General features: G+C 39.8%; 1 protein-coding gene across 2 annotated transcripts in view; it reads left to right on the top strand.

Annotated features, from left to right (window-relative positions):
• Positions 1–4,801: 4,801 nt before the first annotated feature.
• The window catches only part of hdx (highly divergent homeobox), a 28,084-nt gene continuing 20,619 nt past the window's right edge, over positions 4,802–12,266 (top strand). For both annotated transcript variants that reach the window (XM_067456438.1, XM_067456437.1), the window contains exons 1-4: positions 4,802–4,901; positions 6,830–7,090; positions 9,728–9,874; positions 11,069–12,025. In XM_067456438.1, the coding sequence (XP_067312539.1) occupies positions 7,055–7,090; positions 9,728–9,874; positions 11,069–12,025 (1,140 nt within the window). In that variant the 5' untranslated portion in view covers positions 4,802–4,901; positions 6,830–7,054. The remainder of the gene's footprint in view (positions 4,902–6,829; positions 7,091–9,727; positions 9,875–11,068; positions 12,026–12,266) is intronic.

Raw genomic sequence — 12,266 nt, 5'->3', positions numbered from 1 at the left:
AGCTGGCCCTTGACAATAACCGACAGCAATAACTGACAATACACAACTGAAACTGAGGGCTATACACCAATCAGGCATAACATTATAATTAACACTGATGATCTCTTTATCACGGCTCCTGTTAGTGGGTGGGATATATTAGGCAGCAAGTGAACATTTTGTCCTCAGAGTTGAGGTGTTAGAAGCAGGAAAAATGCGCAAGCGTAAGAATTTGAGCGAGTTTGACAAGGGCCAAATTGTGACGGCTAGACGACTGGGTCGGAGCAACTCCAAAACTGCAGCTCTTGTGGGCTGTTCCCGGTCTTCAGTGGTCAGTGTCTGTAACAGTGGAGAACCAGACACAGGGTCATGGGCGGTCAAGGCTCATGTGGGGAGTGAAGGCTGCCCCGTGTGGTCTGATCAAACGAGCTACTGGAGCTCAAATTGAGGCAGTGTGATGCTTTGGGCAGTGTTCTGCTGGGAAACCTTGGGTCCTCCATCCATGTTGATGTTACTTTGACACGCTCCACCTACCTAAGCATTGTTGCAGACTGTACAGCCTTTCATGAGAACGGTATTCCCTGGCAAACATGGTTCAGAAATGGTTTGAGGAGCACGAGTTTGAGGTGTTGACTTGGCCTCCGAATTTCCCAGATCTTAATCCAATCGAGCATCTGTGGGATGTGCTGAACAAACAAGTCAGATCCATGGAGGCCCCAACTTACAACTTACAAGACTTAAAAGATCTGCTGCTAACACCTTGGTGCCAGATACAACAGCACACCTTCAGGTGTCTTGTGGAGTCCCCTGTGGGGGACCAACATAACATTAGGAAGGTGGTCACAATGTTATGCCTGATCAGTGTATATACACAAGGCTAAATGAGGAGCCAAACAAGACACAGGTGAACATAATCAGTAAGAAGAGAAACCGAATTAGTACCCATGACAGCAGAGGAAGCACAAGTGAACAGAAAATACTCAAAGTAAGAATCTGTGACAGAGAACCTGCGAGTGAAAGATGCTCAGTCAGAGAGATATATAGACTTTAATATTAATCCATATTTAAATGAGCAGTTCTTTAATTTTTTGTGTTTATTTCATAAAATGCGATTCAATTACATTAAAACAGACATGGGCACATTTGTGGGTTTAAATCATGCCTAGTAGAGATACTCTAGTGTACAGTCCCTGACAAAAGTCTTGTCGCTTGTGTACAAATTGACCTAAAGTGCCGCTGAAATATATTTCTAATCAAGATATTTTTACAAGAAATGGCTCATTTTAATCCCACCAGCTTTTGTGATAATATTTCAGTGAAAAACTAAACTTTCAAAAAGTATTCTAATATTCACAGCTTGGTAAATTGAGTCATTTTTTACAAAGACATAAGTGTTGTCACCTTGTCATATGAGCTTCACCTGTGACTAATAATGGATCAATTAGGTCTCAAGTGTGTATAAAAAGAACCCCAGTACGCTAGACCTTCACATCAACTGCAACTAGACCTCTGCAAACATGCCTAAGATTCACCCAGAGACTAAAGTTTTGATTATCAAGAGGCTGAAGACCAGATCCACTGCTGATGTGGCAGACACCTTCAATGTGTCTCAGCGTCAAGTACAGAAGATAAAAAAAAGATTTGAAGAGACTGGAGACGTTTTTGACAAGCCCAGGTCAGGCAGACCCAGCAAGACAACTGCTCGAGAGGACCGTTTGTTGGCTCGAAAATCCAAGGCCAGCCATTTTCCACTGCAGCAGAGCTCCACGAGACCTGGTCACCTGAAGTCCCTGTGTCAACCAGAACAGTTTGTCGGATTCTGTCTCGAAATGGCCTCCATGGTCGAATCAGTGCCCAGAAGCCAGCACTAAACAAAAGACAATTGAAAAACCGTGTGGCATTTGCCAAGGCCCACAGCCTGCTAAAAGGATGGACGCTGGAAAAGTGGCAGAAGGTGGATTTTTCAGAAGAATCTTCTGTTGAATTACACCACAGTCGCCGCAAATATTGCAGGAAACCTACTGGAGCCAGAATGGATCCGAGATTCACCCAGAAAACAGTGAAGTTTGGTGGTGGAAAAATCATGGTCTGGGGTTACATCCAGTATGGGGGTGTGCGAGAGATCTGCAGGGTGGAAGGCAACATCAATAGTCTAAAATACCAAGAAATCTTAGCTACCTCTTATATTCCCAACCATAAAAGAGGCCAAATTCTGCAACAGGACGGTGCTCCATCGCATACTTCCATCTCCACATCAAAGTTCCTCAAGGCGAAGAAGATCAAGATGCTCCAGGATTGGCCAGCCCAGTCACCAGACATGAACATCATTGAGCATATGTGGGGTAGGATGAAAGAGGACATATGGAAGACGAAACCAAAGAATATTGATGAACTCTGGGAGGCATGCAAGACTGCTTTCTTAGCTATTCCTGATGACATCATCAATAAATTGTATGAATCCTTGCCAAACCGCATGGATGCAGTCCTTCAAGCTCATGGAAGTCATACAAGATATTACATTTGGATCTCACAGCACCACAACCTAATTTGCTGACATATTTTTGTATTTGCAGTAAATTTGTTACATTTCTGTAAAGGCGACAAAACTTTTGTCTTGCCAAAATTTGACCTTTCTGTCTTGATTAAATGATAAATATTTTTCTATGAAAATTATTTATTTCAGTGCATTAAACATCATTTGGGAGGGTTTTAGCTATTCATATGAGCTATTTCTAACACCAATTAATTAATTAAAAGTCAGGTTAATATCAGGTATTTCTAGAAAATAGATAAGCGACAAGACTTTTGTCAGGGACTGTAGAGTAACTCACGGAAAGGAGGGATTTAGAGAGACTGATTCATCCATCGAGTCATTTGGGAACATTGTGCTGATATAAAATGTATATCATAAGAAAATGAAAGTGTTTTTTGACCTTTGATTCATGTAAACCTGTTCTAGGAGCCTTTAAAATAGCATAATAGGGAAACTTTAAAAGAACGTGAACATAATTAATATCCTAAAACACACTTTTACCTGCAAATAATCGTCCAGTTGTCTGGGAAAAAAGCTTGTCAGTTAGTCAAGGTTGAAAAGGATTTGTGAAGATGATGATTTTGAGAAAGAAAATAACTATGTTGTCTAAAATATCAAAATTGCAAATGTAAGGAAGACTGCTTGAATAATGCAGTTTAAAATATATTTTCTAAAAGCTATGAAATATTTATGAATTCCAAAACAAAACAAAAATCTATGACATATGCATGAAAATCTTAGATTTGGGTGAGCTTAATACTTACCCTTTTACTTACCCACAAAACATGCAATATTAAATAAAGGATGAAAATATCCCATAAGTTATCATTATACTACATCATGATAAAACAATCTTAATTCAACTGAAAGAAAGGGCACTGGTTGAAAGAATTTCTTCCTAATTCATTCTAATTATTTTCTGGAGTTTCTGATGTCATAAAATATGAGAGAAAAAAAAATGTTAAAGCCAAAAATACACTTAAATAAACATGAACATTTGCTGGCCTGGCAATTCAAATGAGTTTATTTTGATTTTTGGAGTTACTCTGGACTGTTACTGCACACGATGAACTAAAGATAGCTGTGGAAAATGAGGATGTCTTAATTTGCATCCTGAGAAAAAAAGAGAATATATTAAACTAAGAGCTCCTGTTATTACTAGTGTAAAATCACAGAAACTCTTCCATTCAGTTATCACTTTAATCATCTTTATCCTCTGCTTTTATTATTTTTATTTCATATACATGATATTCTTTATTTATTATGCATCTGTTGTGATAATTTGTATTTTATTTTTTATGTAAAGAACTTTGAATGACCATATGTAATATGTAAAACCATATGAAACGTGCAATATAAATAAAACTGGCTTGCCTAAATTGCTCTCTTTTAAAATTTCATATATATTATTTTATTAGCCTACCTTGTACTACTTACATTTATGATTATGTTAAATTATCAAAAATGATGTTATAGTATTTTTCTCTTATAGAATATATGACTGGAGCACAAACCAGTCCTGCGTCTCTCGGGTATATCTGTGGCAATCACCAACAACATATGGGTCAAAATTATCCATTTTTTTTATCTATGCCAAAAATCATTTTGATTTTAAGATTATGTTCCATGAAGATATTTGGTAAATTTCCTATCGTAAATATATATAAAAATGTATTATTAGTAGTAATATGCATTGCTAAGGACTTAATTTGGATAACTTTAAAGGAGATTTTCTCAATATTTAGATTTTTTTGCACCCTCAGATTCCAGATTTTCAAATAGTTGTCATATCCTAACAAACCGAAAGCTTATTTATTCAGCTTTCAGATGATGTATGAATCTCTATTTCAAAACTTTGACCCTTATGAGTGGGTTTGTGGTCCAGGGTCACAAATATTTCCGCCTCTAGTACTGACCTTTTTTTTTTTAATTATCATTGAAACAACTGCAGGGGAGTACAAAGACATTTAAATATATATTACAAATCAAAATTCTGTATCTTTTATCACTATTTAGTCATGTTTCTATTACATTAAGTATCCTTTTCAACAGCTTAGATGTCTTAACAGCTTTTCTAGTAGCCTACTATTATCAGTAGCCTATCTACTATCTATTACTATCTAGTTACTACTAACTACTCTCTAGTACTACTATTTTTTTTAACCTGTAATCATCAGTGGTCTTCCTTTTGAACCCCCTCACCTAACAGAGGTGGGCGGGGCTTATCGTGTCATAACGATGATTCTGCATCCCCATTGGCTCGTGTCATCTCCGACGTCACGATCATGATTAGAATTGATGATCGGACGTTTTGATTTCATTGTCTAGCCAAGGGGATTCGTGAAGAAATCTGCTGAATTGGAGGGGGCCGTTGATTTCTCCACACAAGGTATCTTTTTTCATATGGCTAGCAGTATTTTACGGTTGTGGTGACCGCTCGGTTCTCAATAAAAATAGCCAGTGTCATGCATATCCACCAGCTTTGCTTTTTGAGCAATGCAAAATAATAATAATAATAAAAGTTTCGCGTGGTGGATTTGGCTCGCGCGTGGCCTCCTGGGCCTCTCTCGCGCACTAGCGCGCGTCAGGGATTTCTCTAATCTTTTTTTAAATACTACTTTGCTTCAGTTTATGGTTATGCATCTCATTTAATTTGTTGACCCAACGCCCAGCGATTAATGCACGAGGTCGTATGCCCATTTTTAGCTCTGTCTGAGATGTCGTTATTATTGTGATTTCACGCACGAGCGCAATTACGCGATATTATTTAAAACGCACACTTAAAGCGTAATTTTCTGAACAGTCCAGACATTCCCGTGATAAATCCGATGAACTGTTTGTTTACCATGGGCTGTCCGAGCAGCAGAGACACGCTAGACGTTGATGTGTGTGTGTGTGTGTGTGTGTGTGTTTGTAATGGCGCGGGATGGAGAGACTTTAGCACTGCAGCTAAACCGCATCAGCACCGCCACACATCACAACAAACACCGCCGAGCTACACACACACACACACACACACACACACACACACACACACACACACCGTGTTTACACTCGTAACACACACTCGTCTTATTAAAGGAAACGGCCATCTATTATCCTGGACGAAATTTACATTTCACTGCATTCACGTTGTGATTAAAGATCACGCCTCTTTCATACAGTCTGTCAATGTATTTGAATGATAATTATTTGAATGTTATTTTTTTAAATCAGCAGGAGAAGAGCTTTCTCTGGTAATGTGACTGGACTGAAATAGTAAACAGTGTTTTTGTTCACACATTATATTAGGTTAGGTCAGAAATATATATCTTAGGTACTTGTGTGTTGACGTTGTATTGTAAAACACGTGTGAGATACGGGTAAGGTTTGGTGTTATGGGTAGTTTTAAAGGGATAGTTCACCCAAAAATGAAAAGTCTGTCATCATTTACTCACCCTCAAGTTGTTGCAAACCTGTTTGACTTTCTTTCTTTCTACTGAACACAAAATAAGATATTTTGAAGTGTATGGTTAATCAAACAGGGGGGAAATACTATGGAAGTCAATGTGGACCCAACTGTTTGGTTACTGATATTTTTTAATTTATTTTTAATCTTGTTTTTAGTTCAACAGTTGAAAGAAACTCATTCCGGTTTGAAACAATTTGAGGGCAGAGGTGTAGAGTAATGAAGTACAAATACTTCATTACCTTACTTAAGTTGAAATTGTGGGTATCCATACTATCCAGCCGACTTTTTACTTCTACTCCTTAAATTTTCACGCAATTATCTGTACTTTCTAATCCTTACATCCTTGTCATTGTATAGTATAGTATTTACTATAAACTGTGCATAATTACAACATGCAACTAACCCTCAAACAAACCCTAACCCTATAAGTACATGTAGTTGATTAAAATTACACAGTACTTACATATATAATTACACTGTAACTACACACGCCTTAAAATAAAGTGTAACCCTAATGATTAATGTAAAAGTTAGTTGTTACAGACATTGGTTCACTCTCACATTTTAAGGTGTCTTTCTTACAGTGTAATTAAATATGTAAGTACAGTCTGTGTAATAATTATTAACTACATGTACTTACTATAGGGTTAAGGTTTGGTTGAGGGTTAGTTGCATGTAATTATGCATAATTTATAGTAATTACTATAGTAACTACATGTACACAAAGACACTATTAAATAAAGTCATTTTATAAGTGTTTTGAATCAGAGCTCATTTCTGTGAATGGGCTCGAACGTAAAAGATTGAATATAAAAGCAATAATGACTGAACGAAGAGCAACCTTTGCGTATGGTCTTCTTTTTCAGATCTGAGGGGCTCGGACCTGGAGAGTGCAGGAGTGTGTGTGTTTATAACATCCTCTCAAATACAGCTTCCTTTGCTGAGACATCTGGCCAGAGCAGTGAAAAGGGTTGTGATGGCTGAATGCTGGTGTGAATAGATGTGCACACGAGAGTGCGTCTCTGCTGTATGTCGAGATTAATTGTAGCTCAACCTGATTCCTGGGCTCTCACTGCACATCCATCAGAGGGATGGAAAAATGGCTGGAAAAGAGGAGCATTCACACTGTGAGTATCACATTCATTAGAGCCACGCTTATTCACTCCGCATACAGCCTTGACCATACAATGCACGATACTAACCAAAGCGATGGGCTTATTACTCGTATAATGAGATTTTTTTAGCCTGGTCTCATTGGCAAAACTTAGCTGTGGCAACGTTTTTGCAAACCACAAAATAGGTACCAATAGGTACATATCACAGTTTCAAAGTGAAATGAACACTAGAGGCAGTAAAACAGCAGTATTTTTTATCTTTTTATTTCCATTGTTCATGATTTGTTAACGAATACATTTTGGAGTTTGCGTCACTTAACCAGCTCCATATGTTCGGACTCTCTGACCTACTAAGCTCGATAGCTCAGCTGGTACAGATTTGTACTTGCGCTGCTGGAAGCTCGGGAACGAATCCCGTAAAGAGCGAGTCATGATAAAACAGCTCAAATACGAGTTTAAAACACAAGCTAAAATGACACGGATGCAATCTTATTTTTGTCACATTTGCTTTTGTTAGCACTATCGGGTAGGTTTAGGGTTTAGTGTGGGTGTACATTAGAAAACCAACGTAACAAAAAATGCCAGATTCACACACATCTGTTCCGTAAAAAAACTAAGCTTTTAGCGCCACCCAGTGGACATTTCACTTTGAAACTGTTGCGATATGAACCTATTGGTACGTATTTTGTGGTTTGCAAAAACATTGCCACAAGTACGTTTTGCCAATGAGACCAGGCTGGATTTTGTTGTTATAGGTAAAAGAGGGACATAAAGTTTAACTGTTTTAGCTGAACACGGCTAAAGGACTGTTCAGGGTTTAACACATTAAAGTGCCCCTATTATGCTATTTTAAAGGCTTATAGTTTTATTTCAGTGTCTCTTACAACAGGTTTACATGCATCAAAGGTCATTTTCACTTTATAATGATTCTCAAACAACTCTTCAGATGAATCTGTCTCTCTAAATCCCTCCTTTCCGTGAGCTACTCTGGTCTGATTGGCCAGATGACCTAGTCTGCTGTGATTGGGCCATAACTGAACTTCCGCTCTGGAGGCTTCCGAAAGCTCAGTGATCGTACACACTGTAAAGACAGTAATGATGCCGTTGATTTTACCATATCAATCCAAGAGCGAGTCCGATGATGAAACATTGAAGAACGAGTTACTCAACCCGAACCTCCATCACAACGACGACTTGAGCAGGACGTTTCTCAGTGATACAATACTCATTTTCAGGTTCATTATGAGATGTTTCAAATAATTCCTCACCATCAGTGTTAACAAGTGTGTGTCCATAACCCTAACCCTAACCCTAACCCTGATGAGCAGAAGTATTTCAGTAAGACAGTAATAACGTGAGTTACTCGGAAACTTACACAATATAAAACACAAAACTTGGTATTTTGAACACCCGGTAGAAAATATAGACATCAATAATTATTCATTGTGATTCTGAGGAGCAGCTGGTCTTGTACTGACCCATCTTTCAAGAGCAAGTGTTTTGCGAATCCTGCGTTTAGTTGAGATTTGAGAAGCAGTCATCAGTAAAATGACATTTGAGGGTCAAGTTGTTCACGGGTGGACAATGTACAACATATGCGGTCATTATGCAAATGTATTTTATAGTGACGTAGAACCGTAACACAGTGAGATTCAAATTATAACTTTATTTATCGAGCACTTTTGACTTTCGACAACTTTGCAGAACGTTTACCATCACTATAAACTCTAGCCTAGAAATCTAGACGCACCCTAGCGGCAGCAAATCTAATCTGCCCGCGAGTGTCGTCTAGCAACTCTCAATACCCTTCTGAGCTGTAATCGCCAAACTCTTGCCGGGCCAATCACATCGTGTATAGAGTCGGCGGGCGAGGCCATAACGACGACGACCGAGTTGCGTTTGCGTGCTTCTAGTAAACACAGAAACTGGCGAACGGCAGCCTTTCGAATCAGCTTTGACCGCGACTCTGGAAGACTTGGAGTTAAGCTTTCCTCTGAGAAAAGAACAAAGAACGGCACTGAAGTCATTCTTAAGAAGGGAAGATGTGTTCAGAGTTTAGCCGACCGGATACGGCGAATGTTTAATCTGTCAGCGAGCTCTTCTTCACCTTCGTTGCTCTGGTTGGTGTAGCGCTATCCTATCGCGTGCAGAGGGAGTTTGAAAGACAACCGTTTATCCGCCCCTCAGATTGAGCTGTCAATGGTGAGTTTCCAGACCAAACATCTTGATGTGGGTCTGGCTGGTCAGGCTATATAAACTCTATCAACAGCATCTGAAGTGTTACCAGAGAACATCATTTTGACTCATATGTGTTTTGCTTTTTTTTAACTGAATATTTAAATAAAGAGAATGCAAAACTGCTCACGTTTCCATCAAGTAATGTAATGCATGTCTTAATTGTGTGTCAATGGGCGGCCGAATGACCTCCTTGCTTTGGCTGTTTGCCCTACTGGAGCAGTTATAAATGGTGTGAGAAGATTTTGGAGAATTGAGTGAAATGGCTCACATAATGAGGACTGAAATGCCTGATTTTTCCATGCAGCCGTAGGTCTGATGTGATTTTAATGTGGCTCTTCATATTGTGTTCTTGATACTGTTGTCTTATTGTTTTGTAATTTTTTTTTATTATAACATCCATTCGTCTTACAGATGAACTTGCGGTCCGTATTTACTGCCGAGCAGCAGCGGATCCTGGAACGCTACTATGAGATCGGCATGACCAATCAGAGCAAGAGCTGCTTCCAGCTCATCCTACAGTGCGCTCAAGAGACCAAACTTGATTTCAGCGTGGTTAGAGTAAGCCTGGAAACATTTATTTCATAATGTAGTCAATGATCGTACTTTTAGAGGTAAATTATTCCAGTCTGAGGGAGCCTTAAACCTGAATGCTTCTGTCCAAAAGTTTTCTTAAAGGGTTAGTTCACCCAAAAATGAAATTTCTTTCATTAACGACTCATGCTAATGTCGTTCCACACCCGTAAGACCTCGGTTCATCTTCAGACACAGTTTAAAATATTTTAGATTTAGTCCCAGAGCTTTCTGTCCTTTGAATGTAAGTGTATGCACACTATACTGTCCATGTCCAGAAGGTAATGAAAACTTCATCAAAGTAGTATGAGACATCAGTGGGTTAGTTAGACTCTTTTGAAGCGTCGACAATACATTTTGGTCCAAAAATAACAAAAAATATGACTTCATTCAGCGTTGTCTTCTCTTCTGTGTTCCTCAAATAGAGAATCAAACGGTTATGAATCATGATTCGGATCGCTTGTCAAACTGGAACTGCTGAAATCACTTGACATTGGCGATACGAAATCACGAATCAATCTGCTGATTCACAACCATTTGATTCTTTATTTGAGGTTTGAAAACAAACGCGGAAGACAATGCTGAATAAAGTCGTAGTTTTTGTTATTTTTGGACCAAAATGTAGTTTCGATGCTTCAAAAGAGTCTAACTAACCCACTGATGTCACATATGGACTACTTTGATGATGTTTTTATTAGCTTCTGGATGTGGACAGCAAGTGGGCATACACTTACATTCAAAGGACAGAAAGCTCTCGGACTAAATATTAACTATCTTAAACTGTGTGTGAAGATGAACGGAGGTCTTACGGGTGTGGAACGACATTAGGGTGAGGAGTTAATGACAGAAATTTCATTTTTGGGTGAACTTACCCTTTAACTAAAAGGGGTAAAAAAGAAATACTGTAGCAAATGTCTTAAATTATATAATGAAGTATATTGTATAAAATACTGTCTTAAATAATTGGGGTAATTAAAATGTATACATTTAAAAATAAATTGCAGCCAGTGAAGATGGCTTCTGATGTTGAGAGGAGACCATATTTGCCATTTTGTAGCTTTGCAGCACTTTAATTGATTGGAAAAGTGCAGCAGGAACGTTCCTCAAATGGTGGAATAGGTGGTGGAATAATTTCCCAACTTTCCCAAACCTGATAGAGTCTCGACTTTTGTCTTTTTTTAGACATGGGTAGGAAACAAGCGGCGGAAGCTGGCATCTAGGGCAGACCAGAATGGCGCATCTTCCCAAGTTTTGTCCCATCAGCACGGGGCTCTTGTGGCCGGATCGGTGTTAACTGCAGAGATGGCGGCCATGCGGAGCATCCAGCGAGGCCCGTCGATGACCCATCTTCTTCCTCCGCAAGCCTCATCCTCCTCTTCCTCCTCTTCTCCGTCATCTTCCTCCCCACTCAGTGGTCACAGTGATGTGATCTTGACAGGCATTTACGCCAGCTGCTTTGACGCCTCTGCTCACATTAGGACAGGGACCAAATCATTGCCGTCACACACCGAAACCGAGCAGCCTGCTCACGATCGTATGGATCGCTCTGGCGTTGGCATACAGCAGAAAATCCCCATCATCCCCAGCTCTAGCGCACTTAAACCCTTAAGCTCTCGAGACTCGGCTGTACTCGCTCCAAGTTGGGCCAAAACATCCCAGAATCCATCATGGCCTCATAACTCGCCCCAAAAAACACCACATAGCGGTCCGTCTCAGATTCAGCACGTCTTTACTTTGGCCGGATTAGGAGAGATGTCACAGAGGCCTTTCCTAAAAAACGCTCAAGACACGTCGGGGAGAAAATCGAGGCCAGTCGACGCGTCGGAGATATTCTCGATCGCGATGGAAACGGCCGATGCTGATGACGAATACTCCCGAGAGGAAGAGCTGGCCAAGCTGGCGGCGCAGATGCACTGCGGTAAAGCCTCGGCGGACGGGGGGCGGAGCTCCAGCGCAGGCTCCTCCTCCTTGATTGACAGTCCGGGACTAACAGATAGGAGCTGTGCACTTAACCTCTCAAACGCTGCTTTATTTGGAGAGAAGGGATGCCAAACCGGAAGCTCATTGCTGATCAGAGCATCCTCCCCGAGCACCTTCCCGTTAAAACTGCAGACATCTTCCCGAATCCCCTGCCTCAAGGTATGCCGCTTGATTATTGTTTTTTATTATTACACCGTTTCAGAGACTAGAGGTCGACCGATATTTCACCAAAAGCCAATATATCGTCCGATATTTGGCATTTTTTTAAATATCGCATCATTTAACACAAATCTTTGACTATCTAATAAACATTTAAAGGGTTAGTTGACCTAAAAATGCAAATGTGATGTTTATCTGCTGACCCCCAGGGCATCCGAGATGTAGGTGTGTTTGTTTCTTA

Source organism: Pseudorasbora parva, chromosome 11, assembly GCF_024679245.1.
Source record: "Pseudorasbora parva isolate DD20220531a chromosome 11, ASM2467924v1, whole genome shotgun sequence".
In the NCBI taxonomy this organism is placed as follows: domain Eukaryota; kingdom Metazoa; phylum Chordata; class Actinopteri; order Cypriniformes; family Gobionidae; genus Pseudorasbora; species Pseudorasbora parva.
Note: the sequence above shows the minus strand (reverse complement) of the source record. Positions and strands in the feature narration are given on the sequence as shown.